Source organism: Chrysochloris asiatica, unplaced genomic scaffold (genome assembly GCF_000296735.1).
Source record: "Chrysochloris asiatica unplaced genomic scaffold, ChrAsi1.0 scaffold00182, whole genome shotgun sequence".
Lineage (NCBI taxonomy): Eukaryota > Metazoa > Chordata > Mammalia > Afrosoricida > Chrysochloridae > Chrysochloris > Chrysochloris asiatica.
The window spans coordinates 356,161-378,475 of record NW_006408700.1 but is presented as its reverse complement, the minus strand read 5'-3'; the positions used below and the strand labels follow the sequence as shown (position 1 = coordinate 378,475).

Here is a 22,315-nt window from a genome sequence, read left to right as displayed (position 1 = left end):
GCCGAGAGGGCGTCGGCGGCCGCCGTGCCCGCGCCGACCCTCCGAGCTGGCCCGCCGTGGAGGCCGTCAGCAATGGCGACCCAGACCTGGGGACAACGACCCTCGTGCCATCCCCGTTGAAGTGTCTGTGTTGGGGTGCGTAGGTGAAAGAGGAGTTAAACTTGGGGGACCCCGAGAATCTCGAAACCTGGCTTCTTGTTCCGTTGGCCGTTTAGAAACTTGGGGTTTGGGGGACAAACGGGTTAAAGTAAGGCTAGAGGCATCCTTCACTATCTCCGCGGGATGAGCGAAGTTGGTAACTTTTCCATTCATGGAAGTGAGAGGCTCTGAGTCCCAGCCGCAGCCCTCATTAAAGGGAAACTTCCTGATTTTTCCGATCTGAGGAATAGGACCGTTTCCCGGTTACGTTCTGCCTCTTACTTAGAAGGACGCTGTTTGTAAGCGAGGCGTAGAGTGCATGCTGGATTGAAAGTGATCTCCTTTCTTGTGTGTGTTTTTAAAGTGTGTCTTTGGGAGTGTAGCGACAGACAAAACAGTAGGTGTTTACCATGGTTTGAGTACTCGCTCCCTGTCCCTCCTCTTGCTGTTTCTTTCTGAGCGTAGTCGTAAATTCCAGAGAAAAGAGGCTTGGGAAGGAATTGACCTTTTATTTCAAAACTACTTCGTTAACTCTGATTCAAGATGAGGTTATTTATGAGCATTCTCATATCAGTGTACATTAACGGAAAACTCTTTAGATACAAAAGCCCAAACTTTCCTGACTTCAGTTTTGTTTGCTAAACTTTATTGTGTCCTTTATAGAGATCTAGTAAATTATATTTTTATATTGACAGAGGCTTTGTATTTAGTCCTGTTACGATTTTCCAAAGCAGTACAATTTTTGACACAACCGAAGAGAAAGTGTAACACAAAATATGCCTTTAGGATTTTTCTTAGGGTCAACGTTTCAATATGCAGTTTTTGCTGAATCACACGTCTTTATGCAGAGTCACTGTTTCTTACTATAGAAATTTAATTGGGTATAACATGTTTTGCTCATCTTAAAATTGCAGATTTGTTTTTATTATGTGATGACATAAGTTTGTGTGTGATTCTGGAAATATTAGTGCATGGAGTTTTGTGAGTGTTAGAATTAGTTTCAGATCTAGGCAAACTTTTATGTGTTCCAAGTACAGCAGATAATTCGTTTTAATCCAGTATTTCACTTTGGATCGCAAGGTTGGTTTGAACCGCAAACTTGGCGCTTTAAACTCACCAGATGCTCCTCGGAAACCCTATTCTGGGTCGCTGTGAGTCGGAACCGACTCAGTGGTACTTAGCAACAACAAAGCATTGGAAAACTTAAAAAATGTTTGTATATAAAATGGCTCAGTAAAACGTACCATTGAAAGCAGTAAAATATGGGATTGTTAATATTATGATATAATGTAATGTAGTTAGAAACCTTAAGGTCACGCAATGATGAATGCATGTTCACTATGGATGGCTGCATGTTCATTACTGTAGGTGAACATACATCATTGCTCACATTTGGTGACCTTAAGTTATCTAACTGTGTGATTTCAAAATAGTAACAGTGTATTTCAATGGCACATTTTATTTCAGTGTTACCAAAATGTAACTGTCTTAATGGGATAAACTACATACTATTCTGTATGATTTTTGGATTATCTTTTTAACTGTTCCAAAGATGGCTTATTTCAGTGAAAGGAGTTAGTACATGCAGTGGAATGGTATTGTATCTGTAAAATTCTTTCATGTTAAAGTCTTGAGTCAAAGACAATATAAAATACCATTTAAATTCAAAATTGGAGTCCTAGTGTGGCACTATAGGACTGCTAACCATAAGGTTGGTGGTTGAAACCCACTGGAAAACCATGTAACAGCAACAGCTTCGAATTCAGTTTGATGAACAGTATGAGGCTAGTGACTTTCATATTGTAAGTAGCTGGACAAATACAACCAACCATGCTTGTGCCAGCCTGGAAAATCTTTTTACCAAAAAAAAAAAAAAAAAAAGCATGCTTTTTTCTTTCTTTTTTTGGCTCTCTCTCTCTCTCTCTCTCTTTCTTTTAAATCAAGGGTGGTTAATGGAGTCCAGGTGTGGTGCGGTAGGTTAAGTACTGGACTGTTAGCTGCAAGTTTGGTGGTTCAAACCCACCAGCTGCTCCTTAGAAACCCTGTACAGGGTCACCATGAGTCGGAAATTAACTGGATGGCACTTAACAGCAAGAACAGGAAAGTAGAGGAGCCGTGCTGGAGCAGTAGTTAAAGTGCCTGGCTGCTAACCAAATATGTGGAGATTTGAACTCACCAGCCACTCCATAGGAGAATCTGTAAATCCTGTGAGAGCCCCACTCTGACCTATGGGGTAGTTGTGAATCAGAACCAACTCAATAACAGGGATTGGGTTTGTGTAGGTTTAATGGAGGGGTTGGTGGCTACTGGTAGAATCCTTGCCCTCCAGTTCAAGAGACACCAGTTCAATTCCCAACCTGTGTACGTCAGACAAAGCATCGCTGTCTATCAGTGGAAGCTGGCTTGTTGCTGTGATGCTCAACAGGTTTTAACAGAGCGTTCAGACTAAGACAGGCCTAGTAATATACTTCTGAAAACCAGCCAGTGAAAGTTTTTTGGATCACAGTGGTCAATTCTTACTGTACATATGGTCACTGGAGTTGGGGCTGTTCACAACCCTGGCATTAAACAGTTCCACATACAATTTCTTTTAAGAAGCTGACTATGTTTACATGATCTGATATTAAAGAATAATTACATATATAGTTTTATGTATATAAATACAGCCATTGTGTAAACTGCAGTGCATCATTTTATGAAGACAACATGTTTATATGCAGTTGGGCACACACGTTAATTAGGACCGACCTTTGAAGAATTCTTGGTTGTTTTCAGAGTAGAATCATTGCAAGGGCACAAGTGGAGCATCCTTGGAGGCTCAGTACTCCTGCCATGGTGCCTGTTTCAGTAAGCTCAGTTCCACCATTTGGGTGGTCTGTTTTTATTTATCAAGTCAAATGGGTTCTAGTCTGAGTATTTATCAATATTTATTATTTCAATTTTATCATAACTTCATTGTTTATTTAGTGGAGAGCATTGCAAGTAGTTGAAACTCAACTTGGGAGTGTTGTTAAGTGCCTTTGAGTCTGTTTCCACTCATAGCAACCCTGTATAGGGTTTCCAAGGAGTAGCCGGTGAGTTTGAACTGCCAACCTTGTGGTTCCAAGTCCAATACTGAATCTGAGTTACTCATAATAATATTTAGAAATGGAAGTAGTAGGTTTTGATTATATTATTTCTGGAGGTGTTAGAAGTCTTTAAAAGTTTTTCATGATTAGGTCATTCATTCTATAAATAGTTAGGACCTTGGTTTAAGAAGAAGATTGTACACATACAGAACCCAGTTGGTTGCCTTGGACTCCATCCGTAGGGCATGTGCTTTAGGCTGGACATTGAAACTAGTAATGGCTTTTCAGTCTTGCCTAGCATGTTCCCAACCTTTCACCACTTTAGAACAAAAAAAAATGTTTTCTTCAACTGAGTTTGAAGAATTTATTATGGTCTTTAAAACTGAGTGCTCCTGATAAGCAAATCATTCAGCAAGTGTTTGTATTTAGTATACATTGGACTGCTAACCACGAGGTTTAGCTGCTCCATGGAAATGCTGTACAGGGTCCCTATGAGTCAGAATTGACTCCTTCGCTCGCACTTAACAACAGTAGTGCAATAGTGAATTATGTGATGGACTGCTAGCTGCGGGGTCTGCAGTATAAATCCACCAGCCCCTCGGGACGAGACACATGAGGCTTGCTGCTCCTATTCAGAGTCACTTTGAGTCGTAACTGACTCCATGGCACTCTACTACCACCAGTACCTCACACTGCACAAAGGGCAAGTCTCACCCTTGAGGAGCTTAGAACTTAATGCTCAGTTTGAGATTTAAATTGTAGCTTCTATGCAGTAAAGTCACTGGCTAGATCTGCCCTTAGTTCCATAGTCAGCCTTACACTGTAGCAACATTCAGTTTAAGTTAAGTTTTAGTTCATCTAAGACCATATTAAGAGCCCTGGTGTAGTACTGTGGGTTAACGTGCTAGATAGCAGTCAGTTTGAATTGCAAGGTCAGTGGTTCAAACTCACCAGTCACTCCTAGGAAACCTATACAGGGTCGCTGTGGGTTGGAACCTACTCAGCAGCACTTAATAACAATACCATATCAGTAACAATACTAAGCAGTAGGTTGGTGCCACTGCCTATTTTGAACTGCTTCTCCTCAGGCATCTGCCATGTGCAGACCCCAACCCTGATGGCTCTGTCTATATTCAGCTATTCTAGTAGCCAGTCCATAGGATTGATGCGGGAATTAATTGAAACAGTGGAACACTATAAAAGAACACAAAGGTAAACTCTTCATAGGCCTTCTTTTGTTGTGTGTGTGCCTTTAGAACAATAGATGATTAAAATGAACTTTCTTGTTTTTCTCTTCCCTTCCCTTTGATTTGCTTTTTTTTATTTTAATTTGCTTTTTGATAGGTGACTTTTCTTATTCCATATAGTCGCATAGTACCTGGAACATACATCTTGGGTGCTTGAGAAATATTGTGCGCAGTTGACTTTTTATTGTTAATGCACTGGACTGCAAAGTCGGTTTGAACCTCAAGGTTGGTGGTTCAAGCTCACGAGCAGCACCTTAGAAGCCCTATACAGGGTTTCTGTGGTTTGGAACTGATTTGATGGCACTTAACAACAATAACATAATTAATTCAGATACTTATATATATAATGTAAGTGAGATCCTAACTGGAAATGGTTTTAAACTGGTGGTGGTGGTGGTTGTGTGCCATAGAGAGAGTTTCGACTCATAGTGACCCTATAGAGGGTTTTTCAGGTTGTAAATCTTTGTTGTTGTTGTGAAGTGCCTAGAGTCAGTTCCGATCCATAGCCTTTACAAGAACATAAAATCTCATTTTCTGCCAAGGAGTGGGTGGTGGACTCAAAGTAATTGTATGGGAAAATACCATGTCGTAGTAAAATCTATGTAGATAGACATTAAACTGGATAATGATTTCTGTAGAGCTGTGACTAGTGTTGTTGAGGTGAACTGCAAACATGCATTGCATAAGAAGCAGGAATCTTTGCCTTTGGGGTTATTTGGAAAAGTGGTTTTAAAACTGAGCCCTAAGCAGTATGAAGCTGCAGGCAGAGAAGACTTGGAATCAAGGCAGATAGATGTTAACCCTAAGGCAGGATACTGTATTAACTATTTTGGGTGACTTTTTCTAGAATATTTAAAAATAATGTGTATTTGCAATACTCCTTACATATTTTAAAGAAATGCTATTTTGAAGCAATATATGTGGCACTGTAGAATAATCATTGGACTGTTAACCGTAAGGTAGACAGTTCAAACCCACCAGCAACTCCTCAGAAACTCCAATACTGGGTGGCTATGAATCCGATCAGAACTGACTCCAGGACTCTTAGCTACAATGGAGGTAGATGTAATTGACAAAGCTCCACTGTATTGTCTGGGAAAATACCTGGTTTAGAACTTTTTATAGATTGCTTGTCAATCCCAAAGTATGAACTGGGAAGGAGCGTCTGCTAGAGAAAATGGAAGGTATTCTAAAGCATTTCCTCATTTACAAGTATTTTCTGGTGTAAGGAAACTTTCTCCAGTCGTTCAGCTGTGCGTGTTAATGGTACAGATTTTTGGAGTGTTAAGATTCTGATTCCAAGGGTTTTTTTTTTGTTTTTTTAATGGAAAAATACTGAGGTTTTAAAATTAAACTCAAATCTGAAAGTTGAAGCCTTAATTTTAGCAACATGTCTTCTACTGGGTCTGCAGTGTCACCATTCAACCGATAAATTCCCCCCGGAATAAAGAACAATTGTGAAATATTGTATGGGAGCATGTGGAGTCTGGTATGGTACTGGTCTGCTAACCACAAGGTTGGTGGTTCAAACTCATCAGCCACTCCTTGGAAACTCTATACTGGGTCGCTGTAAATCAGAACTGAGTCAATAACACTTCACAACAGCATTTAATTTGATAATAGCAATATTGATTAGAAAAAGGATGGAGCTGGGTGAGTCCAATTCCTCTTTTGCATTGCAGTTTTGAGAATTGTTACATTTGTAATGTTGATCCTGAATGTACATTTATATTGAACAAATGTAAATTGTTTAAGGAACTCATTTAAAATGTGTGTGCTGTTATAACTAGAAGGCCTGAAAGAGTTTTCTTGACCACAGGAGTGATTAAGTGTTGGAATAAACTGTAAAGTTGTGTAATCTCCGTTCCTCAAATAACCTCTTAAAATTGGATCATCAGTTACTGAAGTGTAGTGCCTTAACTTCTTAAACTTTTGTAAGTCATCATAGCAGTTATTCCTACATGTTGGTCAGACCTAGACAGAGATTTAAATCCTAGCAGTGCCACTTACTGAACAGCTGGCTGGGTAAGTCAGCTTCTAGGTAGGTAATTATTGTTGTTGCTAAGAACAGATGGTGGGATTGAACTGCTGCCCTCGCAGTTAGCAGTCCAGTGCTTATCCTACAGCACCTCACTACTAGGACTCTAGGTTATTGGCACGATCCCCTTTTACTTCACCTTAAGTCTTATTCAACGAATAATAAATATTATGAGCTCTGCTGTGGATCCCTTATTTTAAAACATTTTTCTTAATCAGAGAGGAACAATGTTGAAGAAACGATTTCTTTTTAAGCTGGAGAACCCTCTACTTCCCTTCTACCTTTGAAACGTACTGCACTTGTGCTTGCATTTTAATTCGAGTTGTTTGGGGTAGTTGCTGTTTGAATGTTTTTTGGATTAAGCAATGTTTGATATTTGTGAGATGTGTTCTGGTGTGGTCACATGATGGTGCGTGCGTATGTTTATGGTAGCCTAAAGTGTTCCTACAAGTTTTGAGAGTAGTGGGTACTTTGGTTAGAGCTGCTTGTATTTTTAGGTTTCAGTCAAACCTGTAACCTTCATCACATGAGATGAACTCAGTCTAGTTGTTGCAAAATAAGAAAGCTACAGCTGTTTTCATAATCTAATCCCTCAGCAGGATTGTTTTAAAATCTTATTAAAGTTCCCTTTGGAATTTTTGCTGAATTTACAGTGTCTGTGGTCATTAATCTGTCATTTCGTTAATTATGATTCTTTCAGCATTTCTGTTTAATTGATAGATTTTATATTTACCTTTAAAGTTTATAGGGATAAGCATGCGAAGGTATTAAACTTGTAATTTATAGTTTTAATACAATATTAGAATATAGTTTTGGTATTGAATGTGTGCCTTGTTTGTTTTTTTTCCTTGATGTCATTAAACACCATAATGTTAGCTGATCTTTTCTATGGATCAGGAAAAGCTATAGCAATAACGATTTCGGTGAACATTTTGTCATTCTAGTTTGAAGAAATCAAGCCTCAACTGGAGAAAAAGAAACAGCTCTTTGGGGATTGATTAGTTTGCATGATCCACCTGTAACCAGGAGAGGCTTTATGGAAAATATGTCAGAGAACTAGCAATCTCTTCTGCACTGCAATGAAGAAAATAGGTTTAAGAATCTGATTCTTATCTATAAAAATCCTGTTTGGTATAATGTCATTTCATTTGGGAAACTGTGCAAAGTTACCTATGCCATATGCAAGTAGAGGTGCATTGGTAATTAGCTGGAGAGGTCTGACCTTGGAAAGAACATTAACCGTTTCTTTTTGGTACAGTGACTGTGTGTATTCCTTCCATCTTCTCTTGATGCATTCTGCATCATTCAATAATTTGCCCAGAGAATCTTTCAATAACGAAAGTCAAGGCTTGAATTTTTTCTTCAGTTCCCCCAGCTTGAGAAATGCTGAGCATGTTCTTCCTTTTTGGTTTTCTGATTCCAGATCTTTGCACATTTTATTATAGTATTTGGCTTTATCTTCTCGAGCTGATCTTTGAAATTTTCTGTTCAGCTCTTGGACCTCTTCATTTCTTCCATTTGCTTTAGCATCTCTACTTTGGAGAGCAAGTTTCAGAGTCTCCTCTGACATACATTTTGACCTTTTCCTTCTTTCTTGTCTTCTTAATGACTTTTTGCTCTCTTCATGTATGATGTTCTTGATGTAATCCCACAACTCTTCAGGTCTTTGGTCTTAGTGTTTAATGTATCAAATATGTTCTTCAGATGATCTCTAAATTCAGGGAGGATATAGTTGAGGTTATATTTTGGCTCTTGTGGACTTGTTTTCATTTTCTTCGGCTTCAGTTTGAATTTGCCTATGAGTAATTTATGGTCTGTTTCATAGTCTGCCCCTGGCCTTGTTTTCACTGATGTTATGGAGCTTTGCCATCTTCTCTTTTCACAGATGTAGTCAGTTTGATTTCTATGTATTCCATCTGGGGAGGTCCATGTGTATAGTCGTCTGTTATGCTGTCTAAAGAAAGTATTTGAAAGGAACAAATCATTGGTTTTGCAGAATTCTATCATGTGTTTTCCAGCATCATTTCTATCACCAAGGCCATATTTTCCAACTGCTTGTCCTTCCTCTTTGCTCCTGACGTTTGCATTCCAATCACCAGTAATTAGCAATACATCTTGATTGCATGTTTGATTAATTTCAGATTGAAGAATTTGGTAGAATTCTTCTGTTTCATCCTCACTGGCTTTAGTGGTTGGTGCGTAAATTTGAATAATAGTGGTATTAACTGGGCTTCCCTGTAGGCATATGGATATTATCCTATCACAGACAGCATTATACTTCATGACTGATCTGCATATGTTCTTTTTGACAATGAATGCAACACCATTCCTTTTCAATTTGTCATTCCCAGCATAGTAAACCATGTGGTTGTCAAATTCAAAATGACCAATACCAGTCCATTTTAGCCCACTAATGCCTAAGGCATTGATGTTTATGAGTTCCATTTCATTTTCGACAACTTCCAATTTTCCCAGATTCGTACTTTGTGCATTCCATGTTCCGATTTTCAGTGGATGTTTACAGCTGTTTCTCTTCATTTTGACTTGTACCCCATCAGCAAATGAAGGTCCCGTGGGCTTTTCTCCCACTGGCTTTACTCCATTCTTGTCAACTCTACTTTGAGGAGGCATCTCTTTCCCAGTTGCATTTTGAGTGCCTTCGAACCTGAGGGGCTCATTTTCCGGCACTGTATCTGACTGACAGTGTTTCTCTGCTATTCATATGGTTTTCATTGACTAACGATTCGTAAGTAGTTTGTCATTCTTTGTTCCTAGTCTGTATTTGTCTCAAAGCTCATCTGAAACCTGTCCACCATGGGTGACCCTGCTGGTATTTAAAATAACGGTGGTATAGCCCTCAGAATCACAGCAACTCACAAGCCACCACCGTACGACAGACAAACGAGTAGTCATTTTAATCCAGGGAAGACCATTAGGTATCTATGTCATACTCTCATGCTGTCTTTTTTTTTCTTTTTAAAGTTTTTTTATTGTGAATTATGTAATAGTTTACATGGGAGAACATTAGCTTTGTATGTTGTTTGTATACAATCATCCTATTGTATATCGTTTCATTGCCATGGTTACAATCCCCTCCATGCATCATCAACCAACCAAAGGGTACAACATGCAAGCCTGCCTCCAGTCGTCAGGACACAGCCCCTCTCCCTGTCTGGGTCTAGAGTCCCCAGATGCTCCATCTGTCCACATCATCGTCTCTGCCTCCATTTCTTGCGTCACTGCTTCTCTGGGTAGGGTCCCGCACTCCACTGTTCTTCCTTGATATGGTCCCAGGGACCTCTGCTTCTAGACTGCAAAGTCAGTCACTCCCCTCCTTGTGCTTTAATAAGTCTACCTTTACATTTCCAACCCTCACAGTCAGTCCTGATAGCAATTATTCACTATTGTGCCACAAGAGTCCTATCCCCATCTCCTTTCATCAGTCCCACCCAGACAGATTGGATACTACTCAGTGGAGAGTCTACCTTTCTCCTTGCCTTCTGGATCTAGGCTCCCTCTTGAAAGCTTGTAAGCCAGTCACTTCTTGCCTTTGTACCCCCCATTTTGGGTAGCCAGTGTCCAAGTTGCCCATTCCTGTCTACTCTGTGTATAGAGGGGGTGGGAATGATCCTCTGTAAAGATTTGTTCCCTCTCTTGTGCTACTGCATCCATAGGTGTAGGTCAGGTTCAACAAATTATATCAAATTACTCTTTTTTTCCTTTTCTTTCTTCTTCTAGTGAAGTTCTGATCATCTGGCTATTGAAATCAAGTCAAGTGGGTATTATCTGCAAATGTGGGTGTTCTTGTGCATCTCCCCTCACTTCTTACCAGCTGGATGCTTCCTTCTCCACTCTAGTCCTCTGTGGCTATGTCACTGACTCTGGGCCCAGGTCTCCACCTGTGTTCACAGGAGTCTGTTGAACGTGGTCAGACTTAGCTCACAACTTCATTGCTGTTTTTCCCATGCTGTCTTATAGATCCAATTTCTCTGCTTAAAATCTTAGTGACTTCTAGTTATTACTAAGAGTAGCATAAACTCATAAGATGGTTTGTAGTTAGCCTCATTCCTATCCAGCCTCATATCTTGCAAAAATACCTTTTATCTGTCATCGAATGATGCCAGGAAACTTTAGGTTTGTGGAATGTTTTGCCAAGTCATACCAATTCTACATTTGCATTTGCTTTATTGCAGCATGGATGCCCCCTTTCCCCACCAACCTTGCCCTTCCAATCGCAGACTTCTGGTCTTTCCAGATGACTGTGAATTCTTCCCTACCCCCTACCTGTGCTGTGTGTCCTCGTCTCCGTCCTGCCATTTTCCTTCTGTTGTACTGCTCACATGATCCTGTGATTTCACTCTGACTCTCTTGGACTTCCTACTGTAGGGCCTTGCCAAGGACACATCATATCTTACTAATCATTACATGCCCACACCAATTACAGTGTCTAGTCCATGGTAGTTGTACCAGGGATGCTTAATGAATGAATTGAAACTGGCCCTCTGAAATAAATGTGCCCATAGCCATAGAGCTTGAGTTAGAACTTAGTATAGTTTCTGGATAAATTCTCTGTATGTTGTTGTTTTAAACTTGACTATGACACATGCTGAAGGAAAAGCTAGTAGGTTAAATCTGAAATGCATTTATATACTGTTTGTTGTTGTATGCTGTTGAGTCAATTCTGACTCATAGCGTCCCTGTATAGGGTTTCCGAGGAGTGGCTGGTGAGCTTGAACCGCTGGACTTGTGGTTCAAACCAACCTTGGGGGTCCTACAAGGAATGAAACCGAACTTCTCATGACATTTCAGGAGTCCCTTAGTAGCCCAAACTGTTTAGCACTTGACTACTAACTGAAAGGTAGGTGTTTTGAAGCCTGAAAGAGAGGCCTGGTGATGAGCTTCTGAAAGTGCACAGCCTTAGAGAGCCTGGGGGGGCGGGACAGTTTTACTGCACATCCAGAATGACTGAGTTGGAATTGACTTGAACAGCACCTTGTCAGGTGTGTAACAGCAGTGTCATTCTGGTTAAGTGTGTTTAGGGAACAAAGAAGTTTCTTCTTTAGGATTATGTGAGGTCTTTGCAATGTTTGTTGTTGTTATTGTTGTATGCTCTTGAGTCAGTTCCAACATAGTGATCCTGTATAGGGTTTTTTGTGGTTTTTTTTCTGTATAGGGTTTTGAAAGTGGTTGGTGGGTTTGAACTGCTGACCTTGAAATTAGCAGTCCAGTTCTTATCCTATAGCACCACACCAGGGCCTGCTTACAATATTGGGTATATTAAAATCGATTTAGTTAAAATAAAGAAGGCAAAAGTTAAAGATGTCTCCGAAATCTGGTAAAATGCACCTTGTCTTGACATTAATTTATACGTTATACAGGGTACTAGAATTTAAGTGTTTTGTTTTAAAGCTTTTGCCCTTTTAGTCATATTGTATGATATAAGATAAGGACTGAACTGCTAACTGCAAGGTCACTGGTTCAAATCCACCAGCTGCTCCTCTTTATGAGTCAGAGCTAACCTGATGGCACATAACAACTACATGTAAAAATAAAAGCCTTTGTGATATTTAAAGTACCGAATTGCTGCTTGAATTGATGTACTTATGTTCTTTCAAAATGTATTGATTATATGCAAAATAAACTTTTTGCATAGGTTCATGTTTTGTCATTTTAATTTTCATCCTAAAACAAGCCAATATGCATTAGTAATTTATTACTAAATAGTTTTTCCAAACCAACCCCTTTCGGCCTAACTTCCTGTCCTTTTCCATTTCAGCAGCTGGAGCTGAGCTGGCCATCATGGAGGAGGAGCTGTGCCACACACACTGTGGGAACTGTGTCAGTAGACGCTGCATGACCCGACCAGAGCCTGGGGTTTCCTGTGACTTGATTGGTTGCCCATTGGTTTGTGGAGCAGTTTTCCATTCTTGTAAAGCTGATGAACACCGACTTTTATGCCCATTTGAACGAGTGCCTTGTTTAAATAGTGACTTTGGATGTCCATTTACCTTGGCCCGAAATAAAGTTGCTGAACATCTAGAAACATGCCCTGCAAGTGTGGTGTGCTGTACTATGGAGTGGAACCGGTGGCCAGTTAGTTATGCGGACCGGAAATCATATGAAAATCTAAGCCGAGATGTTGATGAAGTGGCACAACTAGATATGGCCTTGGCCCTTCAAGACCAAAGGATGCTCTTAGAATCTCTCAAAGTAGCCACCATGATGTCAAAAGCAACTGATAAAGTATCAGAAACTAGAGAACAAATTTCAGTTAAATCAAGTGTCCCAGAAATACCACATGCTAATGGCTTGCTGTCTGTTGATGAAGAATCTTATGGTGCACTTTATCAAGCTACTGTAGAAACAACCAGAAGTTTGGCTGCTGCTTTAGATATCCTGAATACTGCCACAAGAGACATTGGCATGTTAAATTCAAATCTTTGTACATCCCAAAATGAAATGGATGAAGAGCAGAATACCAGAGAAAGCTTACAGGACGGAAATGTAAAAGATCAGGACTGCCTTTATGAGGATGAGCTAGGAGCAGTAGGTGGAATTGACCACAACAATACAAGTCAGAATGCCCAACCTGAGCAAAATGGGTCAAGTGACTTATTGTGTGACTTGGATACAAGTTCTCATGACGCTTCGGCTCTTTGTAATGGCTTTCCTTTAGAAAATACACGTACTCAGGTACAGAATCCGAATTTACACGGTGATTCAGAACAAAGTAACTTAACGAATGGAGAATCTGTGGCATCAGATGGCACTTCGAAACTTCCCAGTTCACTCTCCATGGCAGCACAACTTAGGGAAGTAATGCCATCCAATGCTTTGCCTAATGGCACAGTTCAGCATATCCTCATGCAAGGTGATGAAGATGAAGAATTATATTGGAGAAAAGTAGACTTAGGGGACTTGAAGAATATGGATGTCTTGTCTTTCAGTCATCCTCCTTCATTCAAGTTTCTTTCTAATTCATGTTGGTCCAAACCAAAGGAAGATAAAGCAGTGGACACATCAGACTTGGAAGTTGCAGAAGATCCCATGGGCCTACAAGGAATAGATCTCATTACAGCAGCATTGCTGTTTTGTCTAGGAGATTCTCCAGGTGGGAGGGGTATATCTGATAGTCGTATGGTTGATATTTATCACATTGACTTTGGGACTCAGACGTTTTCACTTCCATCAGCAATATTAGCTACAAATACAATGGTCGGGGAAATCGCTTCCGCTTCAGCTTGTGATCATGCCAATCCACAGCTTTCAAATCCAAGTCCTTTTCAGACACTTGGACTGGATTTAGTTTTGGAATGTGTCGCTAGGTACCAACCCAAGCAGCGTTCAATGTTTACATTTGTATGTGGACAGTTATTTAGAAGAAAAGAATTTTCTTCACATTTTAAGAATGTGCATGGTGACATTCATGCTGGACTCAATGGCTGGATGGAACAGAGATGTCCTTTGGCTTATTATGGCTGTGCCTATTCTCAGCGTAGATTTTGTCCATCAACACAAGGAGCAAAGATTATACATGACCGCCATTTGAGGTCATTTGGAGTTCAGCCATGCATATCCACAGTATTAATAGAGCCTGCTAGAAACTGTGTGTTGGGATTACATAGTGACCACTTAAGTAGTCTTCCTTTTGAAGTCCTACAGCATATTGCAGGCTTTCTCGATGGCTTCAGTTTATGTCAGCTTTCATGTGTATCCAGGTTAATGAGGGATGTATGTGGCAGTCTGCTTCAGTCTCGTGGAATGGTCATACTGCAGTGGGGAAAAAGGAAGTATCCCAATGGAAATTCATCGTGGCAGATCAAAGAAAAGGTTAGTTTATTCTTGACTGTATGTACCAACCCTTTATTTTACATACAGCTGTTCTCTGCCGTTGGGCAGACTCTGTATGGACAGAAGAACACAATGTTGCCCGGTCGTGGGTCACTCTAACAGTCTCCCCTGTGTTCAAGTCCACTGTGTGACTGTTGAACCAATCTGTGTCACTCAGGGTCTCCACATCTTTGTTGACCCTCTGCTTCACCAAATGTCATGTTCTCCTCTAGTGATTGCTACTGGCTGATGATGTGTCCTAAGCAAGCTAGTAGGCCAGTGTTCTGCTGTGACCCATAGGCTTTTCACTGGCTCCTTTTGAGAAGTAGATCTTTAGGCGTTTGTGGAAGCTTTGCTGTAATTCACCATGAGTGACCCTACTAGTAATTGAAATAACGATTGGTGTATCTTCCAGCATCAGATCAACACACAAGCCACCAGAGTATGACACACTGATAGACAAGTGATGGTGACATATAGTACTTAATGATATTACTGATGAATTAATGAAATTAATATCTTGTTGAGAAATTGACCATCCCCTAAAACTTAACTAAGTCCAAATGGTGGCAAACTGTAGTTTCGTGATAACTAATTAAGAATAACTAATTGAAGTTCTGGTACAGTGCTGTGGGTTAATGTGCTGGACTGCAAATTTGGTTTGAATTACAAAGTCGGTGGTTCAAGCTCAACAGCCACTCCTCGGGAACCCTATACAGGGTTTCTGTGGGTCGGAACTGACTTAACGATGCTTAGCAGCAACATTGAAGAACTAGGATAGTTACAGGGTCATAGTCAGAGATTGATTGCACACATCCTAGAACTAAGTTCTAACTTAATGTAGTGGTGTTGTTTAGTGCCCCCGATTTGGTTCCAACCCATAGTGGACCCTGTATAGGGGTTTCAAGGAGTGGCTGGTGAGCTTGAATCGCTGACCTTGCGGTTCAAATGACTTTGCAGTACAGCACATTAAGCCACAGCGTTACACCAGGACTCCTAATGTAGCATAGACCCAACCTGTTTCTTCAGTTAAGCAGTTCCATAACCCTCAACAACTTCCTTTACCACCTTCTAATGGGCTTCATCTGGAATATTTTCACCAAATAACAGTGGAGGAAGCAAGGAGAATGCTATTTCCTACTTATAGTTGGCAGTTTCTCTCTCTTCTTTTTAGTAACTTCTCTACAACGACTTGACTGTTTCAGACAGAATTTAGCTAGAAAGAGAATAAAAGAAGCTTTACTACTACAGACATACTAGTAAGTGACCATTCGGGCGTTTAGATGGGGTGTGGAAATGTACTAGGCTGATGTGAGTCAAGAGTATTGTGGGTGGAACTCGGGTCTCATACAGAATAAAGGAGTATCACACATTAGGGACCTGCATGGGAGATTTAGGCAGATCTTGGAAGAACTTCTGCTCCACCACTTTCCTTTCGTGGTTTCCTACTTTTGCCCAGCTCCTATTTGAAGCACTATCTGGTAGAAACTAGAAAACATTACAAGGAGCTTTAACTGAAGTTGTTTTTCCATTTTAGAAAACTCGGATTATAAAGTTGTGGGAATTTTGATAAACTCAGCATTTGTGTGGAGATACCATTGCCTGCTTATTTTGTTGTTAACACTCTAAGATTTTCTCTTTTCCTCATTGTCCTAGGTTTTTGTTTTTCCTCAGAATTCTATATCTACTTTTGTTTATTTCTGAGACTTTTCGGTAATAAACACAATATCTTTTTTTCCTCTTAAAGGATTTCTGCTGGGAGGCGGTTTTATAGTTGCTGTTTTATGCGTGTATGTGTGTGTTTTTAGTTTCTAGATGATGTGGCATCTTTCTCTACTTAGCATGCTGCATTTTTAATATGGGACATTCTGAGCATGGCTTCCTTTTGTCCTTGCCCACTAGTATTGACATAATGGGATGAAATACTTTCTTGGGATTCTGTAGTCATGCTTATGGGAAATTTCATCGGCTTTTAGAGTTCAAATTGCCTTCATTTAGATAGATGACACACACAGTTATAGCCTACCCATATTCTACACTGAACTCATACTGGTATCTACAACTATCTACTTAACAACTAGATATCCTAGTGTGGTGCTGTGGGATAAGTGGTGGTGCAAACCCCCCAGCCGCTCCTTGGAAACCCTGTCCAGAGTCGCTGTGAGTTGGTACCAACTCCATGGCACTTAAGAACAAAAGCAACAACACTGGATATCACCATTTGATAACCCCAAAGCTTCCTCAAATCACCGGGTCTGAACTGCAACCTCCTACCTGGGTTTCAACTTCCACACGGTTCGTCCTTTCCAATGTACAAGAAGACTTCAAAAGTTTCATAGAAAAATTACATTAGTTTTCAATTCTGTTTTTTCCAGGAAGTTTTGAAGTATCTCCTTCCCCTTGTATTCTCTATACGAAAGCTGAAAGTAATGTAATATTTTGTTAAGTACAGCACTTACACTGTCGCTGTAATGTTTGTCCATTGAGCCTAGAATAGAGGCAGACCTTAAGGAAATACTTCAGGTTTTTCCTAACCTGGCCCTTACTTACCTGATTCTGACTGACCTCTTTGGTTTCCTTTGTTACTTATTACTTTTGCCACATTGAGTTGATTAGTTTCCTGATGTTTTCTTTCTTGACTCAAGGCCTTTGAATATGCTGTCTGTAATTCTTCCTACATATGAGCATTTGAAATTCGCCAGACATTGTAGTAAGCACTGTACTTTATTCTCTGGCTCCAGTTTAGGGATTAAACAGAAGTTCAGAAAGGTTAAGTAACTCCTTCAATTAACTGACATATTCAGACTTCAACTGCCTGTTTCTGGAATTTCTGGTCTTCATCTCCTTGCTAACCGTGCTGACTCTTCAGGTCTTATTTCCTCAAGAAATCCCTCTGGCCCCCACCCTAAACTTTCTGGGAGGCCCACTGGTGTGTATTCCTATGGTACCCCATCATATACTGCTATTGAAGCACTTGTCATGCTATTTGACATTCAGTGTCAATTTTCTTCATTATCCTCGAGTTCCTTAAAAATGGGACTTTATAGTTAACCGGAATATTCTACTGCCTGGCCCAAACCATTGCTGTCACGTCACTTCTGACTCACAGTGACCCTGTAGGACAGAGTCTAGCTGTCTCAGGGTTTCTGTAAATCTTTACAGAAGCAGACTGCTTCATCTTCTTCCCACAGAGGAGCTGGCAAGTTCAAACCACTGACCTTTTGGTTACAGCTGAGTGCTTAGTCATTGTGCCATCGGGGCAGAGCATCTGGTAAATAGCAGAAACAAGTAAATACGTGATGGATTCTTGAATGAAAAAACGATCCTTATTAAGAAATCTTGTCAGGAGATGGGGGCCATGCATTTTTTTGCCTGCTTTTCCTGAGTGTTTCCCCAGACTCTCAGTTCTGTGCAAGTGTGGAAACTTCATGCCGTTCTGGAACCTTTCCGTTAATTTATTCTGCTGAAGCTTGAAAAACTCCCATGTTCCCCTTTTAGCTTTATGAGTGTGGGGTCCTGTAGGTGAGGCTAGTGACTTAAGTGATATCTATCGGCAGCTACTTTTTAGGCTTAAGCTAACACTTGGGAAGTAACCCCCATCCACAGTGATTGATCACAGTTGGAAAGCATGGAGGGAGTCTCGTTCTACTCCTGAACCAGTGGTAACTTCTGTCACCAGGTGAAAAATGATTGTGTTCCCACAGCATCTGAAGGGGACACCCCTGAAGTCCTCCTCATCCTTTCCTGAGAAGCTGTAAGGAGTGCTGTGGGCTTCTCGCAAAGGCCCTGCTGTTCACCAGGTAGCCAGTGTCCTCTGACTACATTTGTTTGTGCATGAGCTCAGCTATGATGCGTAGCCCTGCCCGGCCCTGTGCCTGCTTGGTACCCAGCTCTGTCCTTTTCGGACCTGGCTTGGGACCTATGTTCAGGTAGCTTTGTATTTGGAATTACATAGACGAGAGAACGTCACAGAAGTTAGCTAGACTAATCGTCAGTTCCATCAGGACAAAGACCTGCTTTTGTTAGCCATTTCACCCCAGTGTGTGATCCAGGACTTGGACCATAGTAGGCATTCTGTAAATATTTCTTGAATGAATATATGAATGCATTTGAAGGTTCCATTTAGATTCCACAAAGTGGTACTGTAGGATAAGCACTGGACCACAAAGTTGGTTTGAACTTCAGGGTTGCTATAAGGCACTTCACAACAAAACCCCTATCTGGTCCTGGAGAGTAAAGCGCTAGATTGTGGGGTCTGTTTGAACTGAAAAGTCAGTGGTTCAATCTCACTAGCTGTTTCTCAGAAACCTTATAGAGTAGAGGGTTGCTATGAGTCAGAACCGACTCGACGGCACTTAACCACACCTATCTTATACAGCTGTAATTGGTATCATTTAATAAATGAAAATTAGGTGGTAAAAGAAAAAGCTGGACTAATAAGATGACAGTGCTTCAGAATCTGGAGTGGCTGAGTGGGCCAGCGGGGAGCGAGCCTGTGGTTTATCTTCAGGCACACGAACAATGGGGGTGGCAGGTGAGTATTTTGCTTAGAAACACATTTTACAATAATAAGGACAAAAATAGGATTCTATATAAATTTTCAGAAACAGTCTGAACAAATGAAAACACACCTGTATTCTTAATGTTTACTAAATGTCTTTTGTATTTATAAATAATAAATAGTGGGGGGAGGTGGATAACTTACTGGAGCACAGTATTCTAGGTTATTTTTAGTGCACCGGGGCTCTGCTGGTGCAGTGCGTCAGGCACTGGCTGACCACCAGCAGCTCCATGGGGGAAAAGGTGGCAGTCTGCTGCTGTAAAGACTTACAGCCTTGGAAACCCTATGTGTCAGTTCTCCTCTGCTCTGTGGAGTCACTAAGGTTCCAAATAGACTCAGTGGCATGGGTTTTTTGTTTGTTTGTTTGTTTTTGTTATTATATAATAAGAATGGAAGAAAAATCTGGAGAAAAAAATAACACTTGTCAACATCACCAGACAGTGGTTAGTCTGTCAAGCCAGTTGGATAGGCCGCAAGAATAGTGTGTGGTATGGGAAGTGGCTCTGAATTCCTGAGGCTGTCCTGTTTGTTTTTAATTAAAAAAAAAATTTTTTTTTGAAAAAAATATGTCCAGTTTGGTATACTTTTTAATGTTGGGTTTTGTCCTTTATGGGTTATAGTTATTGAAATCATGTCATAGAAGTGATTTTTTTCTATTACTAATATTTGAAAAGCAGATTAGTATCCAAATGGAGTTGATTGCTTTTCCATTTTGTAGCCAACAACTTGTAACCCTGTTTCTCTTAACTCTGAAATGTGTATAGCTTGGGTAAGAAGTGCATTTGATTCTTTGTAAATTGGCTTGTTTCAATCTGAAGTAGACTTTTCTTCTAGGTGTGGCGATTTAGTACTGCATTTTGTTCTGTTAATGAGTGGAAATTTGCTGACATCTTAAGCATGGCTGACCACTTGAAGCGATGCAGTTACAATGTTGTGGAGAAGCGGGAGGAAGCAATCCCACTGCCATGTATGTGTGTGACTCGGGAACTCACCAAGGAAGGACGGTCCCTGCGCTCAGTGTTGAAACCTGTCATTTAAAAATGATTGCTCCACTTGCACAGACATGCAAACGTCTAGTATTTCTTTGTAAGATGTGACACTTTGTTAATGTATTAAAGACAATTCGCTAAACTTATTGTCACTATGTATATAAAGTTTTGAAGTGACATATATTTTTGTAAAATATGTACTGTTTAGTTGGGGGGGGAGTTGCCTTAATGTTTGAAATGTGTGAAATTTTTGGAACTTGCTGGACAGGGTGATTGAATTTTTAGCTATATAATTTTGGAATCAATATTTTTTAATGGTGTGCATATTTTGATTCTTAAATTTTTGGCTTCTTAAACTGACAAGATCCTGACCAAACAGTGTATGTTTCATATTTTCTGTGGGTTGTCACCCATGCATTCAAAAAGTGAGACTTCGATCCAAATTTTTGCCATATAGATTTTTAAAATAAAAACACTCAAATGCTTTAAGCATGCCCATATGATCACGGTAGTTTTTATTTTTAGTGTTTCCCTTGTGCAATTATTGGTACGTAGATGATATCTAATATATATTTAAATAATATTTAAAATCTTGACTGGTAATTCCATTTATCGTGTTTGAAAAATAATCTACAAAGATGTATTCGTCTTAGGTGTTTATAACTCTCTTACTGAGAGAGCCCACTTGCAGCTTTCCTTTTTTGTTAGATACCACATTCAAAGATCGTGGCAATGTTTTACGTGACAAGTTAATATAAAAACAAATAAAGCCCCATGGATTTACTTTCATTTGAAAATGCCTATGGTATATCCCATGGATTTACTTTCGTTTGAAACTGCCTATGGTATATATTTGCTATTTGGAGAAAAGGAAATTGATAGACCTGATTTTAAATTTGATTTGGGCATGTTGTATTGAATGCATTGCATAGTAACTTTTTTCATAAGTATTTTAAACTGTTGCCTTTGATATTTATTAAAAAATAGTACAATTGCAGTTTTAAGATTTAAAATGTGAAATTTGCTATCTTTGTAGACTGACAATCATGAAATGCAGTAAACCTATCTTGATTGGCACTCTCTTTAAAGCATATCCAAGTTAATTCCCCATAGACTTCTCTAACAGTAAGAATTGCATCTTTGTAAAAAGATCAGCATATAATAGAAAATATTATATGTGATGCTGGAGGATAAGCACTGGACTGTGAACCACAAGGTGAACAGTTCAAACCCACAAGCTGCTCCTCAGAAACCTGGTGCAGAGTTGCTATGAGTTGGATACGACTCAGCATCACTTAAGCAACATTAATGCTTGAAGTATTTTATTCAACTTTCAGATTGATTTATACTCTTATTAAAAACAAACCAAAAAAGAGTACATCAGTATTTATAATTAAATTGCAAAGAGGGGACAGGGACATATACTTAAGTAATTGATTTTAAGTAACTTCTAGCATTTGATAGACTACAAAGGTGGCTAGTTACCTTGTTAGAAATTTGAAGACTATTGTGTCTTTTCTTCCTGTATTTGTCCCTGAGGATGCTATGTTGTTACTCGGGTCTTGATTCCCATATATGGCAATCAGGCTAGGCAGAGGCCTTTCTTGGGCATTAGAGAAAAACTCTCAACTTCTTAAGACTTGTTTTGGTTGGATCAAGTGCTTAGCACAGTTGAAAAACGTAGCATTAAAGACTAATCATTGTTTTACCTCACCGTTTTAATTGGTAGAATTATTACACTTATTTCTCAGTGCTTAAAGTTTGTTTTTTTCAGCTATAAGATTAAATTGCATAAAGTTTCTCTTTTGGTGAAAAAGTCAGATAAGATAACAAATACTGCAAAATATAACTGCCTTTTAAGTTTTGCTGAAGAGTGTGTCTGGTTAGAATAGCACAAGCATTAACTTGTTATTTTAAATGGTTGTGCATTTAAAAATCCATGATTTTTACATTTAGACTTGTTTCCACACGATCATGAGCTAGGTAACATTTTTTCCACCTTATTTCTTTTACATATTTTTGGCTGTTTTCTCTTTAGTTATGCCACCATGTTATTTTGTTAAAATGTTTTCTTTGTGCAACATTTGTTCAAATTCTAATAAAATTAATGTTTTCCCATTATATGGCTCAGTAAGTTAAAATCTAAAACTTTCACTGAAATAACATTTTAGTACTTATTTGACAGATTTCAAACGTTTGTTTCTTGAGTGTGGCTTTTCTGCATGCTGTAAGAGTTGCTTGTTGATTGACTACCACTGTTACCCAGGTTGCACTGGGAAGCACTAAAAGCACCTTTTTTAAAATATGGAGAATACATTGGTTATGTTTCTTTGCCCCTCAGTGTCTTCTGGAAAATAGTCTTACCTAGGGGCAGGTGCAGAAGGGCTGAAGGGCTCTGACGGTGTTTTTTTCTGAGACTTGTAATGGGAACAATCTATCCAACC

General features: G+C 39.7%; 1 protein-coding gene across 1 annotated transcript; it reads left to right on the top strand.

The window, feature by feature from the left end:
* The first annotated feature begins 12,290 nt into the window (after positions 1-12,290).
* On the top strand, positions 12,291-19,920 carry FBXO30 (F-box protein 30). Its single transcript, XM_006872049.1, has 2 exons — positions 12,291-14,321; positions 19,717-19,920. The coding sequence occupies exons 1-2, from the start codon at positions 12,291-12,293 to the stop codon at positions 19,918-19,920; spliced, it is 2,235 nt and encodes a 744-aa protein (XP_006872111.1).
* Positions 19,921-22,315: the final 2,395 nt, after the last annotated feature.